General features: G+C 40.6%; 1 protein-coding gene across 1 annotated transcript in view; it reads left to right on the plus strand.

Moving 5' to 3' along the window:
- RPA1 (replication protein A1) overlaps positions 1-14378 on the plus strand; it is a 1048235-nt gene extending 1033857 nt beyond the window's left edge. The window contains exon 17 of the mRNA XM_044054876.1: positions 13406-14378. Coding sequence (XP_043910811.1) covers positions 13406-13516 — 111 coding nt within the window. The 3' untranslated portion in view covers positions 13517-14378. The remainder of the gene's footprint in view (positions 1-13405) is intronic.
- The last annotated feature ends 1657 nt before the right edge of the window (positions 14379-16035 follow it).

Consider the following 16035-nt stretch of genomic DNA (forward strand, 5'->3'; position numbering starts at 1 on the left):
AGGCGCATTGACGTCAAGGAAGAGGTGACAGCAACCGACGCCAGACCAAGACTTTGGAATTCCGGCCGACTGTGGGACCGCCTGACAACAGGATAACCCAAGTGTGATGACTGCAGCAGGGTGAACACTTGAACATCTACATTTATGGTAGGTACAAAACTGTAATTTACTTTCCCTCCAGCCCCCCTTTTTTCTTTTGGCTATACCTCTACTCTTACTATGTTCAAAAAGCTTTTTGGTGTATTTGCTTTTTTGTTGGAGGTATACCCTTGTAATTATATATTTAATTGCTTCCCATTAGGGGGGCACCTGACATCTGGGGCAAGAAAAACTGATGTAATGGCGTCGGCTGCATGTTTTATAACCCTGACGACCTGACGTTCTGGGAGAAGGGACAGCATCTGACGCAGGACCCAAGACTTTGTTAATCAGGCCGACTGAGGGCTACTGTAAGCAGATTACCCAAATGTAATGACTGCAAGAGTGAATACACTCTTAACATCTACATTTATGGTAAGTGTACACAACTGTACTTTATGTAGTGAAAAAAATTACATGGCTTCAGATGAATACTTTAGAAGATACCTGACTAAGTTGTTGCTGATTCTTGCAGTTTGACACACCACAGAAGAAATGCTGTGGTTTTTGTTGAATTGTGTAAAGTCGTATTCATATTTACGTGGAAAGGACTTTTTTTTTTTGGCATGACATTAAAGCTCTGATCTGCGCAGACAAACTGCTACCATATGTCTAGCATGTAAACTTGGCAGTATTGTAATCTGCTCAGAAAAAGTTTTTATAGTTTTGAAATACAAAGCTTTGCTTCATATGCTTAAATACTGTAAATGCTGAAGTTGCACTGAGCAGCTTTACTGTTTGAAATGTTTGTCACTTGATTTTCCTCAAACGTCCTGTATGCATGATTATAGGATATTCAGAAGACAAGCAATAACTTTCTAGTTCTTCTGAATTGAACAAATAGTTCCTCCTTCCCAGACTTTTCAATAGGTTCAGAATAGAAAAGCGTTGGTGCTTCATATCCTAGATAGGCATGAGCAGTTTTGAGTCAGCATTGTTAATTTTAAAGATCTGCACAAGTTTACTGTCTAGTGTATGCTGATGGTGGTGCTGGTGGGGAAGTGGGACGGGATCTCCTATAACTATTCCAAGCTAGTTGCTAATGTAATTTGAGGCCTACTTGTCCCCCAGTCTAATGCTGTAAAAAGGACTTCTTAAGAGGTTTGGCTGCTTTGAGGGTTTTAGAATTACTGTCATTACTATCTCTGGTCTTCTGCCCACTTTTATCGAAGTACTGAAAAATGGCTTTTGCATTGTAGAAGCAGTATACCTTTTCAAAAGTCAGTTTTGGAAGACAATTCTGTCTTGCACTTTGTTTTATCTCTTTCCTGTCTGGGATTGTGAATTGCTTGAGAATGACCCAGTTGGTTGAGTTGAACTTGCATTTGTGCTTTTGAAAGTCCCTAGCTACAAATAATTTGTGGTGAGTTCTGAAGTCATCCCAACAGTTAGGGTAAGCAGATTCACAGGGAGGGGAGGAAGGTGTAAGGAAGTGATGTGGACAGGTTACTTTCAAGACTGTCATTGGAGGTTCTACTCGTGCAGTGCAAATCCTGGCTCTAAGTTGTTCTTCAGCACTAAAAACCAAGTCAGCAGCACCAAGACCCACCACAAGAAGCATCAGGAATCCAAAAAATATAAAGTAAAACGGTTTATTTAAGCACTTTTCTTTGCTTATAATATAGCAACTTCAGAAAAGATGCACAGTTTCAAACAGTAGTTTATAAGTAATTAAGACATGTCATGTGATGACCACACCTCCAGTGAGTCAAATTCTTAAAGAAACATTTGCTAAAAAAAAACGTGTTCATAAATACAAAAGCTGCAAGTTTGTTAAATTAAAAGTATCATCAAGACTGTTATAAATAGTTGTACAGAAGGCGTTAAACTGTTAGACTCCAACAATAACAAAGTTAAGCTAGACTTCAAAATTACAGAATAATCAACCGGGTATATCTCTCTAAAATATTGTAGAGCTAAGATGAATAGAATTATGTTCAAGCAAAATACCAATTACAGTCTCAAACTTCTTAGTTTCAGAAGACAAGCAGTATTACAAGCATTTAAACCTGGTACAACAAATGCATTCAAACGGCTTTGCTATTCAAGCTCATGTTCCTCTAAAAGTAAATTCAGTGGGCCACCTCTCAAATTAGCATGAACTTGATCTATAGCTTTAAAGGTGAATTTGTGGCCCACATTATTTGCTATGTCTTGCTAGTGGGTTGTCAATTTTATTGACTGAAATAGCATAAGTGTGTTCATAAACCCAGTCCCGCAGTCTACGTTCAGTCTTCCCCACATAGAATGCTGGACAGCAGACGCATCTTGCTATATAGACTACTAATCTAGAATTACAGTTGAGTCTCCTACTTGTCACCTATACAAAATGTATTGCCCACTTCCATGAATCTACATTCCTACAAGATTCACACAAATTCATTCCAGCATACCTGTGTGTTTTAAGTTGTAGCCCCCCATATTCAAGTAAGTTTTTAAGGTTGTGGCCTCTACGAAATACAATATTTGGAACTGGGTCTAGTTTACTGAATAGTGAAATGTCACTCAGGATAAACTGCCAGTTTTTATATGAAATGTGTTTAACTTGGCCACTATCATTACTGAAGGTAGTAATAAATCCACCTTTGAAGTTGGGGGCTAAGGTTTGTGATGGAATTTGTGTTGGGACAGATGCACTGTTTTGATGGTCTACCATGTGAGGAACAAGACTGTCCTGTTCTAAATTGTTTAGCCCAAGGATGGGAGAGACCATTCCAAGTCTTATCAGAAACTTCACTGACTAAAGTTCCAATAAGGTCGCTAGGATACCCGCACTTTTCAAACATCTTCCTAGGTAAATCACACTCTTGATAGAAATCTAACTAAAGTGTTATCATTCTAGCTGCCCTTATCAATTGGCCTTTTATAATGGACTGCTTCTGGTGGAATGGGTGGCAGCTGGAAAAGTGTAGGAATGAGTTACAGTACGTGGGTTTTCTAAAAATCTTTTGCAAGTTTCACATCTAAATAGTCAATCGTGGCTGTGTGAAATGTTGATGTAAATACAAGGAAATCAGTTGTGGAATTCAGAAATGAAATAAAAAGCTTAGCCTGAATGCCATCTCCATTAAATAACACGAAGATGTCATCCAAGAAACTGGTGTAGTAAACTAGGTTCGCCCTGAAATGGTCAGCTTTAAAAACAAAAGTTCTTTCCCAGTACGCCATCACCAAGTTGACAAAGCTGACACCACAGGGCGACCCCATAGCAACCCCTCGTTTCTGTAAGTAAAAATCCTTGCCAAATAAAAAGTAATTGGTAAGAATGATGTCTAATAAAGACTCCACTAAAGTAATTTCGTGTGAAGGAGCTTTCTTAGATTTGAGCAAAAGACTCACCCATTCTATGCCGTCTAAGTGTGGAATAGATGTATACAAGTCCTTAACATCGATAGTTAAGTAATTGTGATTGGGGTTAAATTCCAAGTTGTTAATGTTCTCTAGGAAGGTCCATGAGTCTTTGCATACTTGGGGTTCTGACACCAAGTATTTTTTGAAAATATTATCCACTACCTTGGCACAAGGGTAAGTTAATGAACCCCTCCCATCTATTAATGGTCTCATGAGGGGGGGTTTCCACATCCTTGTCGATTTTTGGTATCCCAAACATAATTGGGATTTTTGGCCAAGGAAGGGAGATGAAATTAAACGTACCAATATCAATGATGACATCGATGAAGAAGTCATTGAAATCACCTCTTATTTGTTTATATGTAGTGTTGACCTCACTCAAGGATGCTGTAGAGTAAGCCTTTGTGTCGAACAGATGCCTCATTCTCACTGTGTAGTCAGGTTGATCAAAGACTACTAATCCCCCACCTTTATCTGGTTTAACCACCCTGACATTAGCATTCCTCATGGATTGCAGTAGTACATTTTCCTTTCGACTCACATTACTTAGTCTTTTTGATGGACAAGAATGAGGATTTGAATGGAATCGAAAATCTAGTTCGCATACTTGTTCAAACATCTTCAGGGTAGGGTGTAGTGGGGGATTGTAAGTACTGGCCACCCTTAACTCAGTCACCAGAGTTACTGTCACCAAATAATTAAAGTTTAACTTTCTCACATACAGTTTGTGACAGTTTTGACCAAGTTAAATCGTTTGTCAGGTACACATGTACTACTTTGGCTAATAAATTCACCAACGGCAAGTCAATAAAAAATGATGAAAAATTATAAAAATTAGTCACGGTCACTGTTAGTAACAATGTTCAAACGAGGATAGTTATTAGTTATTAATTCCTGCGTTTGAAATTGCGTCGATTGTTCTTCTGGTTCTGTTGGAATGATTTGTTCTTCAGAATTGTTCCTGTAGGATTGTCTTTCCGAAAATTTACACAATTGTTAACAGGGACGTTGGTATTGTCAGTCACTTGTTGGTTGTAATCACAGTTGTCGCTATTACAGATCCGTTTGCTACGTCTAATGACAATCTGGTTATCAGATTGCACAACATTGTTGGATTGCTGTACAGCAATAAAGGGTTTCATTGCATTATAAATTTGAGCTGAAGATGGTTTTGGATAGGCCGACCCATTGTCATAAGCAAGCCTGCCCATTTTCATTTTTGTAACTTTATTGCTCTTCAATCTGTCCAGCAACTGATTAATACTAGAGAAGGAACGGTCATAGTCATACCTGTATCTGAAAAATTCACAGTCCGATACTATGTCATTGTTCAACAATGAAACCTCACAGGACAAGGCATCTATCTGTAACTGGTAGTGTTTGATCATAAGTTGCATGAGGTCAAATCCTTGATCGAACAAGGAATTTAATTCTAAATGAAACAGTGAATCCGGGATTAAACCAGTTGGGTACCGATGGACACTAAGCCCTTTCGGAACTGTGTTGCTCCAAGCATTCCTTAAAATACATCACTTCAAGTTGTAATTTTTTAAGTTTTAATAACTTTACATCAAAGGTTTTAAGCTTCTCATTCAAGCCAATAGCACCAACCTGTTGTCCATTGTTAGTCTCGGCCGGTTGCTCCTGGTCAGACCGTGTCTTGCAACAGTGTGGAAGTGTCTTTAATCCACTCGTTAAAATCAGGAGCTCCAATGAGCCTTCCATTGTTATCGCTGAATGTGTTAAGTACAGGTTCATCCATGTTCCCCGTTTGGCGGGCTTTGGTTGGGACCTGTTGGCTTGATATAATATCCCCACAAGTTGCGCCCTTACTGACTGCAACTCTGTTGGGTGGAATAGGTCTCAAGTTACTAACAGGAGTGCCACTCACCGCTATTTGTGGAACCACGTACTGAAAAGAACGTTGTTGAGATAACAGTATCCACCTTCTCTAAATGGGCAGAAAGGCCATCCATACGTTGGCCCATCGCATTAATTGAGTAAGATTTCCCAATTCGGTCTGCAGCTGTGTACCGAAAAGTGTGGGACTACTTGGGTTGCTGCTGGTTCCAGACACCATACTACAGAGAAACCAGGGAAAAGAAAGCCAACAAACTACTGAAACAACAAAAACCAAGTCAGCAGCACCAAGACCCACCACAAGAAGCATCAGGAATCCAAAAAATATAAAGTAAAACTGTTTAAGCGCTTTACGTTGCTTATAATATAGCAACTTTTTCAGAAAAGATGCACAGTTTCAAACAGTAGTTTATAAGTAATTAAGACATGTCATGTGATGACCACACCTCCAGTGAGTCAAATTCTTAAACATTTGCTAAAAAAACACATGTTCATAAAACCTAAATACAAAAGCTGCAAGTTTTTTAAATTAAAAGTATCATCAAAACTGTTATACATAGTTGTACAGAAGGCGTTAAACTGTTAAGACTCAAACAATAACAAAGTTAAGCTAGACTTCAAAATTACGGAATAATCAACCGGGTAGATCACTCTAAAATATTGTAGAGCTAAGATGAATAGAATTATGTTCAAGCAAAATACCAATTACCTTCTCAAACTTTTTAGTTTCAGAAGACAGGCAATATTACAAGCATGGGCCAACGTATGGATGGCCTTTCTGCCCGTTTAGAGAAGGTGGATACTGTTTTATATCAACAATAACGTTCTTTTCTGAATGTGGTTCCACAAATACCGGTGAGTGGCACTCCATTTAGTAACTTGAGACCTATTCCACCAAACAGTTGTAGTCAGTATCGGCGCAACTTGTGGGGATATATCAAGCCAACGAGTCCCAACTGAAGCCCACCAAACAGAGAACATGGATGAACCTGTACTTAACACGTTCAGCGATAACAATGGAAGGCTCATTGGAGCTCCTGATTTTAACGAGTGGATTAAAGACACTTCCACACTGTTTCAAGACACGGTCTGACCAGGCGCAACCGGCCGAGACTAACAACGAACAACAGGTTGATGCTATTGGCTTGAATGAGAAGCTTAAAACCTTTGATGTAAAGTTATTAAAACTTAAATTACAACTTGAAGTGATGTATTTTAAGGAGTGCTTGGAGCAACACATAGTTCCGAAAGGGCTTCTTGTCCATCGGTACACAACCGGTTTAATCCCGGATTCACTGTTTCATTTAGAATTAAATTCCTTGTTCGATCAACAAGGTTTTGACCTCCTGCAACTTATGATCAGACAGTACCAGTTACAGATAGATGCCTTGTCCTGTGAGGTTTCACTGTTGAACGATGACAGTATCGGACTGTGAATTTTTCAGATACAGGTATGACTATGACCGTTCCTTCTCTAGTATAATCAGTTGCTGGACAGATTGAAGAGCAATAGTTAAAAAAAAATGAAAAGGGACAGGCTTGCTTATGACAATGGGTCGGCCTATCCAAAACCATCTTCAGCTCAAATTTATAATGCAATGAAACCCTTTATTGCTGTACAGCAATCCAACAATGTTGTGCAATCTGATAACCAGATTGTCATTAGACATAGCGAACGGATCCGTAATAATAGCAACATCTGTGATTACAACCAACAAGTGACTGACAATACCAACGTCCCTGTTAATTGTGTAAATTTTCGGAAAGACAATCCTACAGGAACAATTCCGAAGAACAAATCATTCCAACAGAACCAGAACAATCGGTGCAATTTCAAATGCAGGAAGTAATGACTAATAACTATCCTCATTTGAACATTACTAAAAGTGACTAATTTATAATTTTTCATCATTTTTTATCGACTTGCCATTGGTGAATTTATTAGCTAAAGGTAGTACATTTGTACCCGACAAACGATTTAACTTAGTCAAAACTGTCACAGATCTTAAACTGTATGTGAGAAAGTTAAACTTTAATTTATTATTTGGTGACAGTAACTCTGGTGACTGAGTTAAGGGTGGCCAGTACTTACAATCCCCCACTACACCCTACTCTGAAGATGTTTGAACAAGTATGTAAACTGGATTTTCGATTCCTTTTGAATCCTCATTCTTGTCCATCAAAAAGACTAAGTAATGTGAGTCGAAAGGAAAATATACTACTGCAATCCATGAGGAACGCTAATGTCAGGGTGGTTAAACCAGACAAAGGTGGGGGGATTAGTAGTCTTTGATCAACATGACTACACAGTGAGAATGAGGCATCTGTTAGACACAGAGGCTTACTCTAAAGCATCCTTGAGTGAGGTCAGCACTGCATATAAACGAATAAGAGGCTATTTTAATGACTTCTTCATCGATGCCATCATTGATATTGGTACGTTTAATTTCATCTCCCTTCCTTGGCCAAAAATCCCAATTATGTTTGGGATGCCAAAAATCCACAAGGATGTGGAAAACCCCCCATGAGACCATTAATAGATGGGAGGGGTTCATTAACTTACCCTTGTGCTAAGGTAGTAGACAATATTTTGAAAAAAATACTTTGTCAGAACCCCAAGTATGCAAAGACTCATGGACCTTCCTAGAGAACATTAACAACTTGGAATTTAACCCCAATCACAATTTCTTAACTATCGATGTTAAGGACTTGTATACATCTGTTCCACACTTAGAGGGCATAGAATGGGTGAGTCTTTTGCTGAAATCTAAGAAAGCTCCTTCACACGAAGTTACTTTAGTGGAGTCTTTATTAGACATCATTCTTACTAATAATTACTTTTATTTGACAAGGATTTTTACTTACAGAAACGAGGGGTTGCTATGGGGTCGTCCTGTGGTGCCAGCTTTGCCAACTTGGTGATGGCGTACTGGGAAAGAACATTTGTTTTTAAAGCTGAGCACTTCAGGGCGAATCTAGTTTACTACACCCGTTTCTTGGATGACCTCTTCGTGTTATTTAATGGAGATGGCATTCAGGCTAAGCTTTTTATTTAATTTCTGAATTCCACAACTGATTTCCTTGTATTTGCATCAACATTTCACACAGCCACGATTGACTATTTAGATGTGAAACTTTCAAAAGATAGTCAACAGGGGGCATGTATCACAGATGGTTAGAAAACCCACGTACTGTAACTCATTCCTACACTTTTCTAGCTGCCACCCGTTCCACCAGAAGTGGTCCATTATAAAAGGCCAATTAATAAGGGCAGCTAAAATTATAACACTTGAGTTCGATTTCCATCAAGAGTGTGATTTACTTAGGAAGATGTTTGAAAAGCGTGGGTATCCTAGCGACCTTATTGGAACTTTAGTCAGTGAAGTTTCTGATAAAAGAAGACTTGGAATTCTCTCTCATCCTTGGGCTAAACAGTTTAGAACAGGACAGTCTTGTTCCTCACATGGTAGATTGTCAAAACAGTGTATCTGTCCCAACACAAATTCCATCACAAACCTTAGCCCCTAACTTCAAAGGTGGATTTATTACTACCTTCAGTAATGATAGTGGCCAAGTTAAACGTATTTTATGTAAAAACTGGCAGTTTATCCTGAGTGATATTTCACTATTCAGTAAACTAGGCCCAGTTCCAAATATTTTATTTCGTAGAGGCCACAACCTTAAAAACTTACTTGAATGTGGGGGGCTACAACTTAAAACACACAGGTATGTTGGAATTAATTTGTGTGAATCTTGTAGGATGTGTAGTTTCATGGAAGTGGGCAATACATTTTGTATAGGTGACAAGTATGAGATTAAATTTAAACTCGACTGTAATTCTGGACTAGTAGTCTATGTAGCAAGATGTCTGCTGTCCCGCATTCTATGTGGGGAAGACTGAACGTAGACTGTGGGACTGGGTTTATGAACACACCTATGCTATTTCAGTCAATAAAATTGACAACCCACTAGCAAGACATATAGCAAATAATGTGGGCCACAAATTCACCTTTAAAGCTATAGATCAAGTTCAAGCTAATTTGAGAAGTGGCCCACTGAATTTACTTTTAGAGGAACATGAGCTTGAATGGCAAATCCGTTTGAGTGCATTTGTTGTACTAGGTTTAAATGATGCTTGTAATATTGCCTGTCTTCTGAAACTAAGAAGTTTGAGACGGTAATTGGTATTTTGCTTGAACATAATTCTATTCATCTTAGCTCTACAATATTTTACAGAGATATACCCGGTTGATTATTTCGTAATTTTGAAGTCTAGCTTAACTTTGTTATTGTTTGAGTCTAACAGTTTAACGTCTTCTGTACAACTATTTATAACAGTTTTGATACTTTTTATTTAACAAACTTGCAGCTTTTGTATTTAGGTTTTATGAACACGTGTTTTTTTAGCAAATGTTTCTTTAAGAATTTGACTCACTGGAGGTGTGGTCATCACATGACATGTCTTAATTACTTTCAAACTACTGTTTGAAACTGTATCTTTTCTGAAGAAGTTGCTATATTATAAGCCACGAAAAGCGCGTTTTTGTTGTTTCAGTAGTTTGTTGGCTTTCTTTTCCTTGGTTTCTCTGTCCTTCAGCACTAATCCAATCAGTGATTTAATCTGAAAAGTAGTCAGTGAGAAGAGGTAGATGTTCTTCGTGTTTCACTGCTGCAGTCATTACACTTGGGTATCTGCCTGCAGTTAGCCCTCAGTTGGCCTGAATACCAGTGACTTAGTATTAATGTGCCAGTTGCTGTCGCTCCAGGACAGACGGGTCATCAGGGATATAAAAACAGGCAGCCAACGCCATTACATCAGTCTTTCTTGCAGAGTTGCCCGAAGCAGAAGCAGTTCACACAGTGCTGGTCAGCCGCTACCTGAGTTTTCGTTTCCGAATTAAATCATCCTGATGTCTTCTGAATCTGAGTACCCCATTGGGGATCCTTTTTTCTTGCTCTAACCAATGTCAGAAAAAGTTAACAATTGTCTTGCCTGTGGAAAGCAAATACCACACCGAGATTTCTATTTTTACTGCGTCACCTGTTTAGGCCCACACCACGACGTACCTCACTTTCTTTTTTTGTGCTTTGTTCAACGCCCGAGCTATTTGTAGTCAGGCTCTTATTGTTGCTAAATACTTTTGCTCTCTATCTCCGTATTTTGAAAGGGCTTCGGTAAGCCATCAGACTACCGATCTTCCGAAAAGAAATCAAAACTAGTCCCCAGTCAAAAGATTGTATTCCTGGGAGCAAGCTTGAATACAGCATCCCAGATGGCACTCCTTACTCCACAAAAACAAGCCTGACATGCTACTTTACTGAAATGGCCACCAGAACCCAGCTATCTGCAAGGAAAATCCTGCAGGCCCTAGGGTTCATGGCCTCTTGCATCCTACTAATTCCATATGAGAAAACTCCAGTGGTATTTAAAAAATTTTTCGTGCTAACATTCTCAGGACCTGGAAACAGTCATACCTATCATTCCTTGTCTAAGGACAGAGTTTCTTTGCTGGGCAGCAGCATGCAACCACAAGGGACTTCCCTTTACTCAACCCCATGCCACCCCGACTCTAACCACAGACGCATCAGACTGTGCATGGGGATCACACCTGGACGACAAGTGCATTTAGGGCCACTGGAGCCCAAGTCAAATTCATCTGCACATCAACCAAAAAGAGAAGCTAGCTGTTAAGCATGCTCTGACAGCTTTCGAATCGCTTTCGAATCCCTACTGTCACCAGGACCCCTGCTAATAAAAACGGACAACACCACAGTTGTGGTACATCAATAAGATTGGGGGAGCCCACTCTTACCCACACTGCAGCCTAGCCATGGCCCTATGGAATACGGCCTTGGACATGCATATTCATCTGCAAGCTCAATTCCTGCCAGGCAAACAACTCTCTGGCAGACTAAACAGAAATCTAGACCCACATGAGTGGCAATTAGACCCCAGCACCTTCAGCCTTCTAATTCAGAAATGAGGGATCCCAGAGGTGGACCTCTTTGCCTCCCCCTGCAGTCACCAGCTCAGCAAATTCTGCACCAGGACACCTCAAAGCAGGGCCTGGAAAGTGGACACCCTATCTTTCCAGTGGGAAAATATGCATCCCCCCACCTTTTTTTTTTCTCAAGAATATTGCTCTAGATAAACAGGGCAGACCAAGGGCAATCCTGATTGCCCTGGACTGGCCATGCCAGCACTGGTACAGACTACTGCGCAGCCTCACTGGTGCCACCTACCCCGGATTCCATCCCTCCTCACTCAGCAGGGGGGACAGATCTGGAGTCCGCAACTGCAAACCCTGAACCTTGCAGCATGGCTTATTCATTGAATTTTCCTCCAGTGACCAGCCTGAGCAAGCAGGTACTGGACACCATTCTTGAAGCCAGAAGACCCAGTACAAGGAAATCCTACGGTAAGTGGAAAAGGTATTCCTGGATTCAATCTAAAGGAGGGGACACAGCCCTGTCTTCCTTACGTCTAATCCTGGACTACCTAGCAGATCTACTCAATAGAGACCTATCCTTTGCCATTAAGATCCTTGCCTCTGCCATCTCTGCCCAGTACAACACTGAGCCACCTCTCTTCTCTCACCCTCTCATCAAACAGTTCCTGAGAGGGACAAACAACTTAAGGCCACCAAGGAAAACATCCCCACCCCTGCTTGGGACCTTAACATTGTACTGGAAACTCACGCTACCCCCCTTTGAGCCTGCAGCATCAGCAGAGTTAAAATTCCTCTCTCGAAAAACAGCCTTGCTTCTGGCAATCACTTCAGCTACAAGAGTGTCTGAGCTACAAGCACTTATGGCTGTGGAACCCTTCTTTATTTTTCAAGCCGACAGGGTATCCCTCAGGACTAACCCTTCCTTTATGCCTAAAGTGGTGTCCAGTGTGGCTCTCAAAAAATCTATCCATTTGCCAACCTTCTCTAACCCTCAAAATAAAGGGGAAAGGATCCTGCCCTCCTTGGACGTGCACACAGCTCAGATTCTACCTTGATAGGACTAAGCACTTCAGGAAATCTAACCAGTTACTAGTCAGGTTTGCACCAGGGGCAGAGGGCAAGGCCATTTCAAAACATTTCCAAATGAATAGCACACTGTATCCATTTCTGCTACAAGCACCATGGGAAACCAACCCTCAGGGGGTCAGAACACATTCCACTCCACTAGGGCAACTTCTTCCTGCACAGCATTCCTCAGGGGAGTCCCTACCAGGGACATTCTGGAAGCTGCTACCTGAGCATTACCGGCTGCATATCTTTTCCAAATCAGGGCGGGTTTTGCAACAGCAGTCCTGCAAGGCATATTAGCCAGCCCCAACTCTTCCTGACTTCATCCACCCTTTCTTCAACTTTGGGAATCAACCCAAGTGTGGTGACTGCAACAGTGAAACATGAACATAGTACAGCTGTGTAAATTTACCATAAATGTAGATGGTGGTGTATTCACTGTTACAGTCCTGGTTTCCCACCCTCCAGCCCCCTAGTTTCTCTCTCTCTCTCTCCTCTGTCTTCTACTCGCCCCTTACAGGGCTATTGGTATTTACTTTTTACTGATGGTGTTTTTCCATCATAACTTGGCTCCCTATTTGGGGGGGGCTCCTGACATTTGGGGCAAGAAAAACTGATGTAATGGCATCGGCTGCCTGTTCTTATACCCCTGGACGACCTGACGTCCGTTCTGGAGTGACAGCAACCGATGCAGAAATACTAAGTCTCTGGTATCCAGGCCGATTGAGGGCTAACCTGCAGGCAGATAACCCAAGTCTGATGACTGCAACAGTGAATACACTTTAACATCTACATTTATGATATAAGTGTACACAACTGTACTGTTCCCATCTGCACTCTGTATACACTGCCTTTTGCGAGTGTTACATTTGGGTATGTATTTTGGATGATCTTAGGCTTCGTTCATGCTAGAAGTTTGGCAGAATTAGACATTTGTATTCCCAATAACAAAGTATGGCATGGTACTTGCATTCCAATTTAAGAAGAGGCGGTATAGATGGGTTAACTTGGTTTATATCACTATTTTTGTTTTTCAGGATGAATCTCGCATCAAGGCTACTGTGATGGACGTTAAGCCTGTAGACTATGCAGAATATAGCAAGAGACTGATGATGAACATTCGTAAACTGGCATCTCAGTGTATGTGATGTACCACAAACAGCTGGGTGCTTATACTTCAGTTGAATTAAACTGAAGGAATGGGATCTTCCCTCTTACTTGTGTTGTAAGTCAAAGTTGCATCTAGCAAGCAACAACCATTCTATTCCTGAAACCCTCATTATGGCCTGCTGTGTTCTGAAGATTTTCATGGTTTTGGGGACTTGAACTCTGGCGGATGAACTAATATGACTGTTTTTTGGAGAAAAGGTGTCACAGCAGCAATTTATTGGCACCCAAATCTTCTGTTCTTTGTGCACTCTGGATTAGAATGGCATTTGATTTAAAACCGCAGCCCTAAAGTTATTTTACTGTCTGTCCACTCAGATTTAAGAAGACTGTAGAATTATTAATCTGCAATATAACTTGCTGTTTAGGCATGTTTTGCCTTCAGGATTTAATAGACTGAGTCATGTGATTGATTCTAATCGTACTAGTCTCTTCTGAAGAAAGCTCTTCAGCATCATCCCCTGCCCTCATGGGGAGGGGGTTGAGAAGTCTCCTAAAAAGTCTCATTGTAATTTCTAGCTAAATTGAAACCCCCTCTCTCACAGAGGTTGTACATCTATTTATATTTGTTTTGCATCTAGTTTGACATGCCCAATCCAAGGTTTGGATTTAGCATCTGAACAATTAACCAGATATCTTTAATGGACTATTAAAGTGGTTTTAACTGTCCTTGTGAATCTGTCAATAATAATTTTCAGAAAAGGTTTGCATCCCTTTGCCACTGGAAGAGACGAGACAGTTTTTGAAGTTGTCCTGGCTGATGTCAGCAAAGCTATGCCCTTAGTTTGTTTTGGTAGTGTTAAAAGCAGTATTTTGTACTTGAATAAATAATTATACTTGTAACATTTTGGTGTGTGTGTATATGTAGACCAATTACAAGATTGAGATGTTTCCATTTCAGAGTTGAGCTTCTGTCTGTAGTATGCAAGAACTGGTTTCAGAAATTAAGCTAAAGCATTTATTGTGAAGGCTTGAGGACCAGGGGCTATTTATTCTTTGCAGTGTCAAGATGATACAGCTATCAAGACTGAAATGGCAGTACCATTTGAAATTCCATAATAACCCTTTATCACATTGTGGATTTTTTGGAGTTTAGGAAGGGTGAACACCATGGGGGGTGTCATATGTAGTTTTACTTTTGACTCTTCTACTTTTTTTTTTTTGCTTCTGTATTGACACAGTGCCAGGGTTCTATTCCCTTCATAGTTGCAGTAGGCGTATGCTTCTGACTATATTCTCAGCCCAATCTTGGCAACTTGATAGAGCTGTTTGGAGTGGCAGGGTACCACAACTGGCATATGACCTCTAGAAAGGCATTGGCCCAAGAAGAGGGGGTGTTGGTAATCACTGCTTATCATATACTGTGATTCTTGGAGCTGAAGCCCAGTGAAGAGTTTTTTTCATTTTACTTGAATGATGTTTTGAGTGTTTAATCCACTCTTGTATTTTGAAAAGATCCAAACAGGTAATGTATATGCACGGGGGATCCCTTCTATTGTGCCCCAACCAGCTGTATACCACTTGCCTGTAAAAGGGCACTTGCCCATTTTCCAGCATACTTCATTATTACTTAACAATTAGGCCATTCCTTTTAATGCTATGTTTTTCTTTTAGTGCAGTCTTATAACTAACCAGATCATAAGGCAGGAGGGCTGGGAAACCTTGCATTCACTTTCCACTCTTAAGTATTGGAAGACTGCACAGAGTGGTATCCTCTTGAAGCATACTAAAGTTTTTTGTTTTTTTTGGGGGGGGGGGGGTTGTCACAGCAGAATTCGAAAGGCTTTTGCTCTCCCTCGAATATAGCTACCGGGTTACATTTTATTGTATTCCTTTAAATTTCTAACTGGCTAAACTGGCTAAGCCTCTGTTCTGGGGTAGCCTGCGAGTATTGCTTGGTTTAAGTGACTTGCTGAGGGTCAGAGTAGACAAATGGAGACTGAAGGAATCAAACCACTGACTATAGAATGATGCTTGTTAGCTGCTTATAGCCTTATTTTGTGCTAACTGCGAGATTGTCGCAGAAGAATCCAGTAAACCCCCTATTTCACTGTAACATTCTTTCATCAGTGGATTTGGGTAATAGTTCTGTCTACAGATTAGGATTGGTGATTACTGCGAGCATTTTGTATGCTGAGATCTCCTCTCGTCATATCTGTGGTCTGCATGCCAGAATTGTCAGCCTGTAGTCCTTATCCAGGTCTTCAGCTTTTAGGCCACGTATTTAACACTGGCGCTATTTTAAGGTGGTCTGCTTGCCACAGATTGCCAAAGTCTCTCTGATACTAGAAAGGGTTAAAACAGCTGTGCTGTTTTTCAACACAGGAGTGAGAGTGGTGCAGCACGCCTCACAGCAAGAGGTTCTCCTGTTAGATTCTCGGCTGGAGCGCCTTCTGTGTGAAGTCTGCATGTCCTTTCTGCAGTCGAGTGATGTCTAAAGACATGCAGGTAGGTGTATGCGTGAATGGGTGTGCCACCTTTGAAGGTTGGGTGTCAGGCT

The sequence above is a fragment of the Protopterus annectens genome, chromosome 13.part0 (genome assembly GCF_019279795.1).
Source record: "Protopterus annectens isolate FY-2018-M chromosome 13.part0, PAN1.0, whole genome shotgun sequence".
Lineage (NCBI taxonomy): Eukaryota > Metazoa > Chordata > Ceratodontiformes > Protopteridae > Protopterus > Protopterus annectens.